The following is a 17,638-nucleotide window of genomic DNA, read 5'->3' on the forward strand; positions in this document are numbered from 1 at the left end:
TCTGGAAAAAAAAAGAATTGGTAACTGATGGATTTTTAAATATATTTAGTACATTGATTGTTCTTTCTTAACATATAATAAGAGTTATTGAAATAACAAAAGTTGCTTCATAGAGTGTTCTGCTGGTTATTTTGAAAAAAAATGAGGCTAACATCTATTATAAATTCCTATTAGTACTTTAGTAAACCTATTAGAAAGTCCATAAAATAGTTGGATTTTCAGCTGAGTGTCTCAGGGCACTACCAGACAACACAAAAAAGTGAGTTTAAAATGGAGAAGAAAAAAGCCCAGAACCTGAGAACATGTCCACACAGACCTGTGGGTCTTGGGATTTCTTCCCCTGCTGTCCTCACAAGCTTCCTCTGTATTAGAAGAAGATCGAGGGCAAATAAGAGACATCTGGTGGAAGGGTTTTTTTTTGTTTTTTTTTAATTACTTGGTTATGCACTGGACATGTGAGTATCTTAATATAAATACAAGCAGATTAGCATGAGTGTATTATGAGGATCAACACATAATAGAGGGATTTCTCTCTTCCCCCAATTGTTTATTCAAGCTTTGTTTAACATTATAAAGTTTAAAATAAATAGTTTCAGAGAGTTCTAATTGCTTTCCATTCATGCTGTGTGTCTGTGTGACAGCCCAATCAGCTGATCAGCTGATTTGGCCTTTTTTTAAAAGGAGACATGTGCTGGAGTAGTCTCCACAGAGGGGAGGGAAGGAAACACATTTTTTTGCAAGTGCAGGGATATACAGTGACATGAATATGCATATTTTTTGGCCAGAATTGGGATAAAAGGGGACCTTTTTACTCTGCGTTTTGGTCCATTGCAGCAAATCAGTGCAGATTTGCCACTAGAATAATATAGCCACCCCCCCCCCTTTAACTCGGGAAAGCCCGTGTTTAGGAGTTGTGTAGATGAGCCTTCAGAGACCTCCAAATGCAAATATCCCTTATGCAAATATGCCACTATGCTGTATCCACAGTACTTCCAAAAACATGACACAGCTCTTCGCCCCCACTAATTTGGGTACTTCAGTTTCTTTGAAATTCCATCCCTAGGCCAGCTCTAGATAGCATCTTACATTTTTATTTCATTTATTTAGTTAATTATTTCTCTTATATCGCATCTTGCTCTCAGTATGGAACCTAAGTATGGTTGAAATTATTGCTTTTAGAAGAAGAGTGTAAGATATGAGAAATTCACATATCATACAATGCTTGCCGACTCCCTTCACCAGAAGCAAAACTAAACCATAGTACCAGGGGACAGGAACAACTGCATATAGTATTCTGTGTGGTAAGGTGGATCCATACCAGGAATCCTTCTATATGAAGTCCTACAATTGGAATGTAGCAATAGGGGGCTATAACTTATTTCAGATAAAAAGACGAAAAAGAGAGTGGGTAGAGTAGCATTGTATGTCAACAATTATTATGTAACCCACTTCAGGTTACGAGGAGAGGCTTGAGAGAAATATCATTATTAGTATTATTTACACCTGTGAAGAGATGCAAGATTTCAATCCTGGAAACCAGATTGAGAACATCCGGATAAGAATTAAGAATTAAGAAAACGAGGACTGAAAAAGATGTTGTTGTGGGGATCTACTACAGATCTCCAAACCAGACTGAAGAGCTGGATGAAGCCTTCCTTAACCAGATGACCAAAGATGCAGAAAGAAGAGATATAATAGTAATGGGAGATTTCTATGACTCTGATATTTGTTGGAAAACAAACTTTGCCAAGACTATAAAGTCCAACGAATTCCTCACTTGTTTTGCAGACATTTTTATTGGCCAGAACATAGAAGAGGCAACAAGGAGACCAGCTATTCTGGTTCTGATTGTAACCAACACTGAGGACCTGGTCAATGGAGTGGAAGTGGTAGGATCTTTACGTGGAAGTGACCATGGGCTCCTGGAGTTTGTGATAGAAAGGAAAGGGGAAACTAAGACTACACTGCCATATACAATCTAGATTATCTGCTTTGAACTGAACTATATGGCAGTGTAAAGGTAAAGGTAAAGTTTTTACATTGACATTAAATATAGTCATGTCCAACTCATGTCCACGGGTGGTGATTATCTCCATTTCTAAGACAAAGAGCCAGTGTTGTCTGTAGACACCTCCAATGTCAGTGGCCAGCATGACCTTCCAATCTGCAGGCTGCCTTTAACCTCAGCTCCTGGTGACTGGCTCCTTGCAGACTCTGGCCCTGACTGCCTGGCTGAAGCAAGGCCCAGCAGAAACACCTGCTGCCTCCTGAGGCTGGGGCATAAAAGGAGGATGCTGGTGGAGGCCCACTCACCCAGCACCGTCTCAGACAGCCATGGAACATCAACAACAAGGAGCTTGGAGGAAAGGGCAGTGTTTGTTTGCTGCAGGCTGCCTTTGACCTCAGCTCCTGGTGACTGGCTCCTTGCAGACTCTGGCCCTGACTGCCTGGCTGAAGCAAGGCCCAGCAGAAACACCTGCTGCCTCCTGAGGCTGGGGCATAAAAGGAGGATGCTGGTGGGGGCCCAGTGCATCGAACAGAGTCAAAGAAGACATTAAGACCATGAAGGGGGAAGGTGTACCCAGATGCTGTTTTTATATTTTTATGTTTTAATATCTTAATGTTAATGGTTTTAAATTATATTTATATGTTGATTGTTTCTATTGATTTTTTGATATGTTTTATTTGCTTTGTATAATGTGGCATTGCATTTTTGTCTAAATATATGTTGTACGCCGCTCTGAGTCCCCTGCAGGGTGAGAAGAGCAGGATAGAAATGAAGTAAATAAATAAATAATAAGACAAAGAGCCAGTGTTGTCTGTAGACACATCCAATGTCAGTGGCCAGCATGACCTTCCAATCGGAGCGGTACCTATTGATCTATTCACATTTGCATGTTTCCAAACTACTAGTTTGGCAGAAGCTGGCGCTAACAGCGGGAGCTCATCGTGCTCCCCAGATTTGAACTGCCGACCTTTTGGACAGCAAGTTCAGCAACTCAGTGGTTTAACCCACTGTGCCACCGAGTGCTCCACATGGCAGTGTAGACTCATATAACCTAGTTTAAAGTGGATAATGTGGATTATCTGATTTGATAATCTGGATTATCTGGCAGTGTAGAAAGGGCCTAAGAGAAGTCAAACAAGCATTCTAGACTTTAGGAGAGCTGACTTCAGGAAATTTAAGGAAATGCTGAGCATGATTAGATGGACAGGAATACGAAAAGAAAAGGGAGTTAATGATGGATGGGAATTTCTTTAAAGTGAGATACTGAAAGCACAATTATAAACAATGCCAGCAAGGAGAAAAAGTAAGAGAAGTTTAAAGAAACCAGCATCGATGTCCAAAGAACTTTTAACTGAGCTAAGATTTAAAAGAGACATGCATAAGAAATGCAAAATGGGAGAAAACACCAAAGAGGAATTCAAACGAATAGTCAACATATGAAGAGAAAAGGTTCAAAAGGCTAACATGCTTGCCAGAGAGATTAAAAATAATGAAAAGGGGTTCTTTATATCAGTGAAAAAAGGAAAAACAAGGAAATGGTAGGACTTCTATGTGGAAAAGATGGTGGAATGCTGACAGGGGATAGGAAAAAGGCAGAACAACCTTCTGTCTTCTCACAAAAAGAAATCAGTTTTCAACCTGAGCAATATGGAATGGGTGAAGTAATAGGGGGAATGCAGCCCAAAATAGGTAAACAAGCAGTCCAGGAATACCTGGCCACTATAAATGAAGACAAGTCTCCAGGGACAGATGTACTAAATCCAAGAGTATTGATTGAACTAGCAGAAATGATTTCAGAACCAATGGTAATGAGCTTTCAGAATAGGAGAAGTCCCAGCAAACTGGAGGAGGGCAAATGTTGTCCTTATCCTCAAGAAGGGAAAAAGGAAGACCCCAATAATTACCGTCCAGTCAGCCTGACATCAATTACAGGGAAGATTCTGGAACAGATCAAAAACAAGTCATGCAAGATGAATCTTATCTCTTTTTTAGATGGTGTTACAAGCTTAATAATAATAATAATAATAATAATAATAATAATAATAATAAACTTTATTTCTACCCCGCCACCATCTCCCCAACGGGGACTCAGGGCGGCTTACATGGGGCCATGCCCAGAACAATGCAATTTGACAGAATATAAAAAGAGCAACAAATCATAACACATTGAACAACACAATAAATGATAATATACATTACAACGCGAAATCAGAAGAACAATAAAAACAAGGGCGGGCCACATGAACACTAAGTTAAAACTCGGGGTGAGAAAAGGAATAAGAATAAAAACCACAAAGAACAGGGTCATAAAATAGTGGTGCAATCTGGAGGATAGATATTGGAGGAGAGCAACAGGGAAGATGTTACTAACTCGCCCCTGTTATTAATCTGGCAGCCGAGCACAGGACCAATTGTAATTTCCGGGCCATCTTCAAGGGAAGCCCCATGTAGAGCGCATTACAGTAGTCCAGTCTAGAGGTAACTAAGGCATGGACCACCGTGGTCAAGTCAGACTTCACGAGGTATGGTCGCAGTTGGCACACAAGTTTGAGTTGTGCGAAAGGCCTTCTGGCCACCGTCGACACCTGCGCCTCAAGCGTCAACGCTGAGTCCAGGAGGACCCCCAAACTGTGGACCTGTGATTTCAGGGGGAGTGCAACCCCGTCCAGCACAGGTTGCCACCCAATACCCCGATCCGACAAGCGACTGACCAGGCGGGCCTCTGTCTTGTCAGGATTGATCCTCAGCTTGTTCCTCCTCATCCAGTCCACCACAGCGGCCAGGCACTGGTTCAGCATCCGAGGGGCTTCCTTGGAGTCAGATGGAAACGAGTAGTGGATTTGCGTGTCATCTGCGTAGAGATGGCAACGCCCTCCAAAACTCCGGATGACCTCTCCCAACAGTTTCATGTAGATGTTGAATAGCATGGGGGATAAGATAGACCCTTGTGGCACCCCACAGGTCAATGGCCAGGGGTCCGAGCAGGTATCCCCCAGCTTCACCATCTAGGAGCGGCCCTCCAGGAAGGACCGTAGCCCCAGCAAAACTGTGCCACCGAGCCCCATCCCAGAGAGCCTCCCCAGAAGGATACCATGGTTGATGGTATCGAAAGCCGCTGAGATGTCCAAGAGAACCAGCAGGGTCACACTCCCCCTGTCCAGCTCCCTGCGGAGGTCATCCACCAAGGCGACCAAAGCCGTCTCGGTACTGTGCCCAGGCCTGAAACCAGACTGCGAGCAGTCCAGAAAATCAGTGTCATCGAGGAACTCCTGGAGCTGCGTGGCAACCACCCACTCCAGAACCTTGCTCAGAAACGGGAGTTTGGAAATTGGTCTGTAGTTGTTACATACAGACGGGTCTAGGGAGGTCTTTTTTAATAGCAGTTTTACTACCGCCTGCTTAAAGCAGGATGGAACTGTCCCCTGGCCCAAGGAGGCATTTATTACAGCCACAAACCAATCCAACAACCCATCTTTGGCCAGCTTAACCAGCCAAGAGGGACAAGGATCAAGAGCGCAAGTGGTCGCCCTCACAGACCCAAGGATCTCCTCCACGTCATCAGGAAGAACAAGCCAGAAAGAATCCCACAAAATCGGACAGACAGGTACCTCAGTTACCTCCGCTGGAACTACGTTTAAGCTGGAGTCCAACTCACGGCGTATCGGAGCAACTTTGCCTGCAAAATGGTGCGCGAAATCGCTGCACTGAGTTGCCAAGTCATCGGGAAGCCCCTGGGTCTCAGAAGGATGCAGGAGCTCCCCAACAACTCGGAACAACTCCGATGGCCTGTTGGCCGCAGACACTATGCGGGCAGTCGTGAAAGCTTTCCTGGCTGCTCGCAAAGCCACGGAGTAAACCTTAATAGCGGCTTTAGCCCGTGCTTGGTCAGACACATCGCGAGATTTCCTCCAGATGCACTCTAGTCCCCTCCTTGCACGCTTCATCACAGCCAGCTCCTCAGTGAACCAAGGAGTCGACGTGACTCTACGCAGCGAAAGGGGACGTTCGGGAGCGATCATGTCAAGTGCCCTTGCCAGATCACTATTATAGCGATCAGCCAGGACATCGACACAGCTGGGTGAGATTCACCCCACCCAGCTCGTCCAACCACATCTCGGTGATGCATGCCAGATCTGCCCCCTCATCCAGGATCAAATCCTGAATGACAGCTGTCTTACCATTGACGGATCTGGCGTTCAAAAGTAGGACCTTAAGGCCGGGGGTCTGTCCTGAAGACTACCACACCTATTCCTCTCCAGGGTCGCAAAAACTCTGTTGCGCTTCTCCCTGGGTCGCAAGTGACCGCTCTTCCTCCTCCCCCACACCACCTCAATGGTGCCCCACCCGTGTGAAACCTCTTCCCCCTGGTGAATTGGCTGATTGAAATTGCCTTCTAAATGGGTTAGTCAGCAGTCCAGAGATGGAGAGCCTCCAAATGTATTTGTTTGTCTAAGGAAGGAGCCCATCTCCACTGGTGGGAGAGAGAAGGAATCATCTGACATGGCGTCATCTAACATGGAAAGGGGACTGAGCAAGGGTAAGCTTGGTAGAATGCTGTGGATATAGCATATCTTGGTTTCAGTAAGACCTTTGGCAAGGTCCCCCATGACCTTCTTGCAAACAAACTAGTCAAATGTGAGCTAGGCAATACTACTATTAAGTGGATTTGTAATTGGTTAAGTGACTGAACCCAAAGAGTGCTCACCAATGGTTTCTCTTCATCCTGGAAAAAAGTGACTAATGGAGTGCCTCAGGGTTTGGTCCTAGACACAGTACTGTTTAACATCTTTATTAATGACTTAGATGTAGGTTTAGAGAGCATACTTATCAAATTTGAAGATGACACCAAGTTAGGAAGAATAATACTCCAGAGGACAGGATCAGAATTCAAGATGACCTTAACAGGTGAGAGAGCTGGGTAAAAACTAACAAAATGAATTTCAACAAGGACAAATATAAGATACTACACTTAGGCAGAAAAAATGAAATGCAAAGACACAGAATGGATGACACCTGGTTTGACAACAGTACATGTGAAAAAGATCTTGGAGTCTTAGTGGACAACAAGTTGAACATGAGCAGACAATGTAATGCTGCACCTAAAAAAACTCAATGGGATTTTGGGCTGCATCAGAAAGAGTATAGGGTCTAGATCGAGGGAAGTCATTGTACCCTTCTGTTCTCCTTAGGTCAGATCTCACCTGAAATACTGTGTCCAATTATGGGCACCACAATTTAGAAGAGATAGTGACAAGCTGGAAGGTATCCAGAAGAGAACGACTAAAATAATCAAAGGTTTGGAGACCATGCCCTATGAGGAGCATCTTAAAGAGCTGGGTATGTTTAGCCTGCAAAAGAGAAGGTTGTGAGGATACATGATAGCCATGTATAAATATGTGAAAGGATGCCATAAGGAGGAAGGAACAAGCTTGTTTTCTGCTGCCCTGAAGACTAGGACTTTGAGAAATGGGTTCAAAATACAGAAAAGGATATTCCACCTGAATATTAGGAAGAACTTCCTGACTGTAAGAGTGTAATGGAGGCTCCTTCTTTGGAGGCTTTTAAACAGAGGCTGGATGGCCATGTGTCGGGGGTGCTTTGATTGTGCTTTTCCTGCATGGCAGGGGGTGGACTAGATGGCTTATGTGGCCTCTTCCAACTCTATGATTCTATGGTACCTCTCTTCAATTATGCCAATTTGCAGTCCCGTGGCCATATTCTGCATATCCTCATAACCCCAATTTCCTGCACTATTGGTATTCATTATTTTATTTATTTATTATTATTTTAGAGCAAGTTCACAATTACAGTTTTTTTCCTTTTAAAAAGCCTCAGCAAATATAACTATAAAATATAAAATAAAAGGAAAATGGCCAGTTTGGGAATTGGGGGGGGGGGGGGAGGGAGAGAGGGAGAGAGAGAGAGAGAAGAATCCTGTCCCCTGACATTACTGCTGGCATGCCAGCACAGAAGCAAAAGGAACCAATTGAACCAAAGTAGATGGTGAGCACATTGTGGAGTTGGGAGCTATTAATCAGTTTTGCCTCTCAGTAACTAGAGATGGAAGTATCACAGGGAAGAGACAGATCAGCAATTGGATGTAGACCTGTAATGCCAGTTTGCCTGCCTAATGTGATAAAGTCTTAAGATAAGACCTATGACACTGCAGAAAATACGAAGGACATTTCAGAAGAGTTCAAGTTGGCTTATTTTTCAGAATAAGGAGTAGACTTGTTATTCACTATTGAGGGTTACACTGGGAATATTGATAAAACTTGGCAGTTGTATGGTTCGGATGCAGTCTCTCAAGAATTTATACAGTACAATCATGTTATGGATGGAAACTGAGAAAGCAAAGTTTGCCTAAGGCTGCTCTATGGATTCATGCCTGGGATTTGAAACAAGGAACTTCTACTGTTCCTGCTCTTAACTATGAACAATCCTACCCCGATGGCATAGTAGATTAAAGCCTTGTGACTTGAAGGTTGGGTTGCTGACCTGAAGGCTGCCAGGTTCAAATCCCACCTGGGGAGAGCACGGATGAGCTCACTCTATCAGCTCCAGCTCTATATGGGGACAGGAGAGAAGCCTCCCACAAGGATGGTAAAACATCAAAAAACATCCGGGCATCCCCTGGGCAACGTCCTTGCAGACGGCCAATTCTCTCATACCAGAAGCGACTCAAGTTGTTCCTGACACGAAAAAAAAAATGTTTATACAAATATGACATGACATTAGGATTACAAACGGTACTTGCCCAGGCACCTGTTATCAATATTGAGTTGGTTCCAGTATTTGTTTATTGTACAATGAATTGCTAGTCAATCTGTTATTAGACAAATAGATTTAAATTAGCTTTTTTCTTGGCAAGAAGAGAAGTGAAATCTTCATAAATAGTAACTTAAGTAAATTATTACTAAGACATTTTTTTTTACTTATAATAAGGTTTAAAATAACCAAATCAGAAGGAGTGAAACATTATCATTCACAATTCTGCAGAATATTGTATTGATTCTATAAAGCTTCATGATTCACTCCTTTTGAAATAGCACTCAGGGAGCTAAGATTAAGTCTATTCAAATCTAGAAAAAAATCAGATAAAGTATCATACCTGCAAGAGAGTGATTAGTTTCAATGAACTGATCTTCCTAGACCTAGTCTAAGGCTTTCAGCATTAATACACAGTACTGAATGTGTGTATTTAAGGTTACATCAATTTATTTTACTTATCCAGGATGTAGGTATGACTGTGTGTATGTATGACCAACCCATGTCACATCAAATCAGTTACATCAGCCACAAGCAGATGGGTAATAGTTTTACATGGGCTTGGTTTCTGAAATTGCTTAGTCAATAACCTCTAAGTGTAATGTTACAACCAAGGAGCAGGTTGTTTGCTAACAGAAGCAATTATAAAATGCAAATGGCAGTGCACTTATTGCCAAGGTTGTCTTAGAAAACAAATGTCTTCTTAATAATGTGTTTCCAACTAGATGACATAATTATGTGTTTGCATTATAAATGACAATTTTCAAATGGTTGGTTTTAAAAATGAATCTTTTTTTAAAAAAACAAATCAAAGGGGGGATTTGTACATGCATAGAGCAATACTGCTTTTATTTTGTCTTTCATATCCAATGAACTCAAGGCAAAACTTTTGGTTTTCCTCCTTATCACTGTTTCTCTTGTGATTTGGGTCAAATTCTAAAGCGGTGAGTAGGCCAAAGTTACCCAAAAGCTTTGATAACTCTGTGGGAGCTTGATCTTTGAAGTTCTGATAAAACACTAACCACAACACCAAAACAGCACATTCCACTTCATGTGTCATCTATCTCGCAGCTATTCCTGCTACCCCTATCCTATTTGTGAAGTTCAACCCATGAATAGGTTCCATTCCATATGTGGTTAAAAACAAATATTATCCCTTAAAAGTGTATAGCATAAAAACTGACCCCTTCCAAGATGTGATAAGGAAAGAAATCAGAAAAACTGAGCCAACCTACCTATACCCCTCAAATGTTTCAGAGTGCACAGGTCAGATTATCACTCATATCAAACCTCTTTCTACCACAATATAGAAATAGTCATAGTCTGGTTGTCCCCTCTGATAAGTTGTATGTCATCAGCAAACAATGGACATGGGGCAGAGGCAAATGAACATAGAGCATGAGAACATGTGATCTTATTTGCAGACTCATATAATCAAGCAGTTGAGGGTGCAATGAAAGAGCTTGGAGATTTGAAGGATCATATATCATTCTGGTGCCAACCCTTTTGGTGGCAGGATGGTGACATACACATATGTACTGTATACTATGCTCAAACAATATGAGAATATGTTAAGCCACAGCAAATAAATACTGTACAGTTCTCTGATGCAATTATATGCTACAATCCTGAGCTAAATCTCTGCAAGTGAAAAAGTGCCAACAGGACTGCTTTCTACCTGACCAGTTGACTACCACTGCCCTCTCCCAAACATTTGTTTGAAACCTGTATACATGAGTATTAGTTACATAACCAAGCCTGCCCTTCTGTGTACATCTAAACCATGTGGTTCTCTTGGTTCATCTCTTCTTAGATCAGGGACATTTATGAATAAAAAATGGGAGGGGTGCTGAAAAACCCTTAGGTCTCCAATTCCATGATAGCAAAATTATTCCTGCTATACTTCTGAACAATTTCAGTAAAGGGTAAGGGATGGTGAGGTGGGGAATCCAGACAGCATTAAGCCCTAAAAAGGCAAGCTGTTATTAAATTATGCCTATGCTGAATTTTGTTTTCATCTTCACAACCTTTGATTCTTTCAGATCTCTGTATTTTGTAATGCTCTCCTACTGAAATAAGACCTACTGAAACTTTTTAAAAAAACTACTGAGAAACTGTCTTGGGTAGGTAGAATCACTCTGATCAAGGAAGACTTGTTTCATTTTCTTTTTTTAAAGTGCATTAAAATTTGCTGTCTAAAGAAAACTGCCATTAAAATACATACATCTAAACTACTTGTATCAATGTGTGTGTGACTGCTTTCTCATCTAAATTAACTTTTTTTTCAAATAAATCTACCACATACAAAGTTTTGAAGTATGGTTATACTAAAATAACAATATATTGGTCTAGTTATCACTGCTTCAGTGTTTTCAGGTGTGAAGCTGAGATTGTTTCTTTTTCCCCCTGATCCAAAAACATTTTCTTAGAATATCTACCTATATCTTCCAAATCATATACTCTCTAACTCACAAATAACTTTGCATTTTGTAATTTTGCAATATTGCAGAAGTTTAATAGACTTTCATACTTATGTCTAGAGCAGTAGATTCCTAAGAAAAGCTAGGAACAGAAGCAGCAGCAGAGAATTATAAAGATATGATTTAGAAGATAAAGCTTGCAAACATTAAAAGTGCCAGATTAGAAATATAGGCATTTATCCCATTGTTTTGACTATGTTGTATATCATTATCACACTTGACTCAGTTGTCATGTAAGCAGGAGGTGGGCAAGATGAAGGATTGAAAAATTATTTTTTACCAGCTGCATTGTCATATTTTACTTACAAAGATCTCGGGTTGCTCCTGTCACAAAAAAAATAAATAATCTAAATTGTCTCCCTCCTCCTCATTGATAAGCAAAATCAGCCCCTCTCAAGGCTTCACAGCTGTGGCTGAAGGAGAGAGATTATGGCTGGAGCACAAAGAGACAGAGCATGGCTCCCCGCAAACAGTCCAAAAAAGAGATATGTGCACACATAAGGCACATTTAGACACACAATATGATCCCACCCAAACACTGCTAAGGCTTATTGAAAAATGTGGAATGGCATTGGATATATTGTGTACACTAAGTATTACAAACGACCTTTCTGTCTGTTTGTCCAGGAATCCTTTGGCCAATCCTCTCATCTTCCTTTCCATGACTGATAAGAAAAAGCAGCAGCCAAACATATTATGTGTACCACAGTATGGGCAGCTACTGGCATTAGGTACACTTTTACTATATTTGCCGAATTTCTACATTTATAATCTTATCCTCACAGGAGAAATATTTCTAACCAGATCAGATCAAACCCAGTGAAATTGTATTCATCAAGGGAAATCTTTATCAATGCATTTAACATGATTTCAGTGATAGCTGCTACCGTCACATGAAAAACAACTGAGAATTTTGCGAGGCCTAAATGTTGAGAACCAGAACAGCTATCAAAGTAGTGATGATAACTAGTAACATTTGAGACTTGATCTCTAGGGGAGAAAGGCCTATGTTTCCAACATCAACAAATGTGGAAGTTATTTGCTTAGGTCTACTTCATTTCTAATTTGGGGCACTGTGAAATTGTCTCCACAGGGTACGCTGTGTGGCGAAGGAAACAGACTGTGTATTCTGGCTTGATGGCCAAATATTCATCCAATTGTTTCTTCCATACTGTCATCAGATATTTGTAGAAGAAATTTATGTTCTGGCAGCTGATATATACAACAAGGTAGTAACAATTCAAGTCACCACCATACAAGGATAACCAGTCTTCATGCATAAGTCACATTCTAAGCAGTTCTCAGCATAACTTCAAACAGTGAAATGAAAAGGAGAAAATGGATATACCATATTGTTATGGGATATGAAAAAACTGGAGGATATGCATTCAATGCGAACATTAATCCCCATGCTTGGGGACTATGTCCTACTTGGATTCATAAAAAATAGGGTTACCTCTAATCACATTTAGCTAAATGTAGTTAACATTCCCTCTTCAGATGTTGGTGTTGAATATGTGAAGATCAAGCATAGAGAGGAAAAGACTGGAGTACACAGAAAGACTAGGGATTATGTTGGTGAATAACAATATTTTGTTATGCTCCTGATTTCAGGTTAAGTTGAGGCTGAATGGCCAATCACCATTCATTCTTTCAATCACATGTTCATAACAGTGATCTCCAAACAGAAGAATTCACACATCAAGATCCTTTTAGTGCCACAAACAAAAGAACTGATCAAACTGCTCCATATCACAAGTTCTTGAACAATTCAAGAGACTGCTTAAGTACAATATGTGAAGTGATTTGTAAGAGAGACCCATTGTAAAAGCCTCTTCTTTCATTTTTGTATACCCCTTTGCTGTTCACATTGTACTTCAAAAATGTCAAGTAAGATACATCTAACCATTTAAAATACTATTACATTTGGAGTACAAAACTCATGACAAAAATTCTCCAACTTTATATATAAACAAAATAAGAATTTTAAAAAAGTTACAGACCAACTAATACAAAACATGCTGCCATATATAAACTAACATACTTCAAAAATTGATAAAGCCATTGTGATGTATACATCATTGATCTCAAAAGAGCAGTAATTTTCTAAAATAAGAAATTTAAATAAGAAAAGCTCCAAAATTAATGTAACAGGACAAATTAATTCTACATAATTAGAGAGGTACTGAATTGGTACTGAATTTTCATTTATAGCACAAATTTCATGAAAATATACATATATGCAAAAAATTGATAAGGAACTTGTGATCTCATCCATCCTTAGTTTGTAGATTTACCCCAGCAGTACATTACCAAAAGTCAGATAGAAGTAGGTGGCTAAGATCCTATGTATGTTTACTAGCATCAGTAAAATAGCCAGAATGATGTTCCAAGTAAAGTGCTCAGAATAAATAATACTCTAAAAGATAAAGGTTTCCCCTGATGTTAAGTCCAGTCATGTCTGACTCTGGGGGTTGGTGCTCATCTCCATTTCTAAGCTGAAGAACCAGCGTTGTCCGTAGACACTTCCATGGTCATGTGGCCAGCATGACTGCATGGAGTGCCATTACCTTCCCACCAGAGCGGTACCTATTGATCTACTCACATTGGCATGTTTTCGAACTGCTAGGTTGGCAGGAGCTGGGGCTAACAGCGGGCGCTCACTCCGCTCCCGGGATTTGAACCTGCGACCTTTCGGTCTGCAAGTTCAGCAGGTCAGTGCTTTAACACACTTCGCCACCGGGGCCCCAAATAATACTCTATATCAGTACAAATTCAGACATCTCAAAAACTTTAATGTGCAATATTAACCATAGAATCTGAAAAAGAAATATCAACCAACATACATGTGCATCTTGGATTGGTCACAAGCTCCTCAGTTATGCATAACCTAGTTTTTCCCAGTTTGAAAAATAGATATATATTCAAAGTAAGGCATATAAATAAGAAACAGAATGCAACTTATTATTAGATAGTACATATATACACATAAATATAATAAAAAACACTTATATGGATGCTTATATCTCTGTTTGAAAAAGGGAGACATAAATTTGCTTGATCCAGTCTAGAATAAGTTCAACATACTACACTTTAAAACTGAAATGTGTCCAAGATATAAAACCATAACCAGAGGTAAATCATAAGTATATTGATTAATACTTTTCTAGATACTACAGCCATGTATTTGAAGAGAAAACATCTTCCAGAAAGGGCATCAAGAAAGATGTTTTCTAGACTTTTGACTTTGAACTGATAGAGTTGTGCCATTTAGGAACTCAGAACTATTTGAAGAAGGTTAATTTTGTTTCTCATTAACAGATTGCTCTTTCTTCTTCATCCATTAAATTAACTGCAGTGAACTTCCAGGAGTAAAAAAGTGTCTTTTTTCAAGCTTGAATAAGAGGAGAAATAGTCACTTGCTCTGAAAGCTGGCTACAATTAAAAATATTGAAGACAGATTAAAAGTTGTACAGATGAAAGCTCCAATGCTAATTTGCTATCAACTTTAATGGTGTGATCAAATCTATGAAAGACATCAGAATGGCTTTTCAGTTGGTTGCCCAACAGGCTACAACTAGACCATAATTGTACAATTAAATGCAAAAAGGACAATATTTACCTTTTCCAACTGGGCATTTTTTTTGGATTTGTACAAAAACTCCCCCACTGCCACAAAGACGGAAAGTACCAATCCCGCTGCCAAAACAATGAAGATGCCACCAATATTTTGTACTCCAAGGGCACTGGCATCTTTGCTCTCTTCTTCTGGACAGCCGTTGCCTCTCCACCATTTCTCCTTCATCATGTGGAGTTTGCCTTCCTCTTGCAAGTGAAGAATTGCTATCGTTATCTTGTCTCTATATGGAGACCCTAGAGAGTAAAAGAGAGAGCACAGGTCGCTAAAGCATGTCCTTAATAGGTTGGTTGTATCTCATACTTATTTGATACCTTCATTGATGGGAAAATATTTTGAAAGCCTAAACCATGTAGACTACCACCTAGATCAGAGGAACTCCTTCCTTATAATTACGTATGATAATATCACTCTCAAAAAACCGTACCTCTTCAGCCAGGCAGTGCCTCAAACAAATGATTTCTGCTGTTTAACATATATATGAAACTGTTGGGAGAGGTAATCCAGAGTTTTGAAGTACGGTGCCACCTATATGCTGATAACACCCAATTGTACTATTACTCTTTTCTACCTAGTGCCAAGGAAGCTGTCCTGACCCTAACCCAGTGTCTGTCATCAGTAATGGTCTGGATGAGGCAAACAAATTGAAACTTAATCCAGACAAGACAGAGATACTTGGTCCTGGTCCATCAGAAGGTAGTGTTAATGTGGGATTTGTGTATTGGTAGTGTTTAAATGAAATTTGTGTCTTGCCTGTATTGCATACTGATTGCATCATCCAGAGTGTAACATAGTCTGGAAAGAGTTAATTACTAAGAAGCTGTGATGTCCTTGATGTGTGGCTGGAGCAAGTGTGTGTGCATTGCTGATTGCATCAGTTCAGTTCTGTTCTGTGTTGAGTTGAGTTCTGTCTGCCTAGGTGTCAAGTCCTGTGTCCATTGTCTGCAAGTCTGTTTGTCTTATAGTAAAACTTGTATATAGTTTTACCAACGTCTCTTCGTTCTGCGTTCCACTGACTCCATCCAACTACTGCTGCGCTGCTAATACTCTGACAGGTAGATCAGAGAATAGGAGGTTTCCACTCCCGCTGGAGAGACAGGTCTGCAGTTTAAGGGTCCTCCTGAACCCAGCACTGAACCTGGAGGCCAAGGTTTCTGAAGAGGCCAGGAGGGCCTTTGTACAATTAGAATTTGTGGACCAATTGTGCCCATTCCTTGAGAAGCCATATCTGGCCACTGTGGTACATGCTTTAGTTACAACTCGTATGGATTACTGTAACACACTCCATGTGGGGTTGCCTCTGAAGATTGCTTGGACAACTTCAGCTGGTCCAAAGAGCTGCAGCCAGGTTGCTAACTGGGCCTGGCTACAGGGAGCATAAACCTCCATGTTGCAGCAGCTTCATTAGCTGTCAGTCTGTTTCCATGCACAATTCAAAGTGCTAGTTATGCTCTTTAACGAATGCCCTAGATGTTCAGATCCAGGCTATTTGGCTGACTGCATCCCCTTGTATTAGCCTGCCCAGGCCCTGAAATCTTCAGGAGAGGCCCTTCTCTTGGTCCCACCTTCATCTCAAGTTCAATTGATGGGAACGAGAGAGTGCTGCCCCTCGAGTCTGGAACTCCCTGCCCAGGGAAGCCAGAAAGGCTCCTCCCTGCTGTCCTTTTGGCAGCAGGCTAAAACCACCTTTTAAAGACCACCTTTCAAAGAAAAAGGTTTTTAAGATCAATTCAGGGGATGAAATATATTGAGTGAGTGTGTGAACTTTCATAAATATTTATTTTCAATATCAAAAATGGAAGCAGCAAACAGTGACGCAGGAGGCCATCATTTCCCCCTAAAGTGAAAGATGAGGCAGACTGAGATGGCATTTTGAGATTACATGATTCTCAAAATGTTTTTTTTAGGGAAATCTTACATGTTTATAATTAGAAAGATGCCTACTGATGCATAACTGCATCTTACTTACCTGCCCTGCTGTGTGTCTATTTGCTTATCTATTTTTAGGCGTGTTCATGTGGATAGGAGTTGTGCCTTTTCTGGTTAGAGCCAACACAGCATATCAGGGATATTTATGGCAATAAGTAAGAACCAATCAAAAGCTGAAAACTGCAATTGATGCAATCAAGGCCAAACTTGCAAGTGCACATTATGATGTGGCATTCAATACTGACATTTTCAATTCATGTACTATTGCTTATGTCAAGATTTAGAATAATCACCTGAAATGAGGTAAGAAAAGGTTGAGTTTCAGGATCAGGCATGAAATCTCATTCACCCAGATCTTCTTTGCTACTGTGAGAATGTACATGGAGAAAATGTCTCAAGTCCAACAGTGAGTAGGGTTTAGCAAAAAAGAAGAAAGAGACAGGTAGTGCAGGACCAATGATACCAATTATGGAATTGCTGATTGAGGCTTTGGCACCAAGCCTGTCAGCCAGAGACCCCTTGAATGAGCATCTTTTTAACTTGCAGTGTCAAAGTTATCACTCCCTCAGCCAAGCAAGATATCAATTAAGGCATTCCACTCTGCTAGGAGGAGGACAGCCATGGGGTCATAGTGTGGCTTTCAAAATTTACTTCCTGCCTTGAGATAGCCAGGGCTCTGTTACTCCTGACTAAGCCACTTGGTGTGACTAAGCCACATTTGACTAGGGACACATCTACCCTAACTCATAATCCAAAAGAGGGCAAATCAGCTCCATAGCAACCCCATGATACATAGAGCTGATTTGGGTTAATGCA

At 40.8% G+C, this 17,638-nt stretch overlaps 1 protein-coding gene across 2 annotated transcripts in view; it reads right to left on the minus strand.

Annotated features, from left to right (window-relative positions):
- grik2 (glutamate ionotropic receptor kainate type subunit 2) overlaps nt 1–17,638 on the minus strand; it is a 774,384-nt gene that overhangs the window by 15,769 nt on the left and 740,977 nt on the right. For both annotated transcript variants that reach the window (XM_003215508.4, XM_008119029.3), the window contains exon 16: nt 14,879–15,129. In XM_003215508.4, the coding sequence (XP_003215556.1) occupies nt 14,879–15,129 (251 nt within the window). The remainder of the gene's footprint in view (nt 1–14,878; nt 15,130–17,638) is intronic.

Source organism: Anolis carolinensis, chromosome 1 (assembly GCF_035594765.1).
Source record: "Anolis carolinensis isolate JA03-04 chromosome 1, rAnoCar3.1.pri, whole genome shotgun sequence".
NCBI lineage: Eukaryota > Metazoa > Chordata > Lepidosauria > Squamata > Dactyloidae > Anolis > Anolis carolinensis.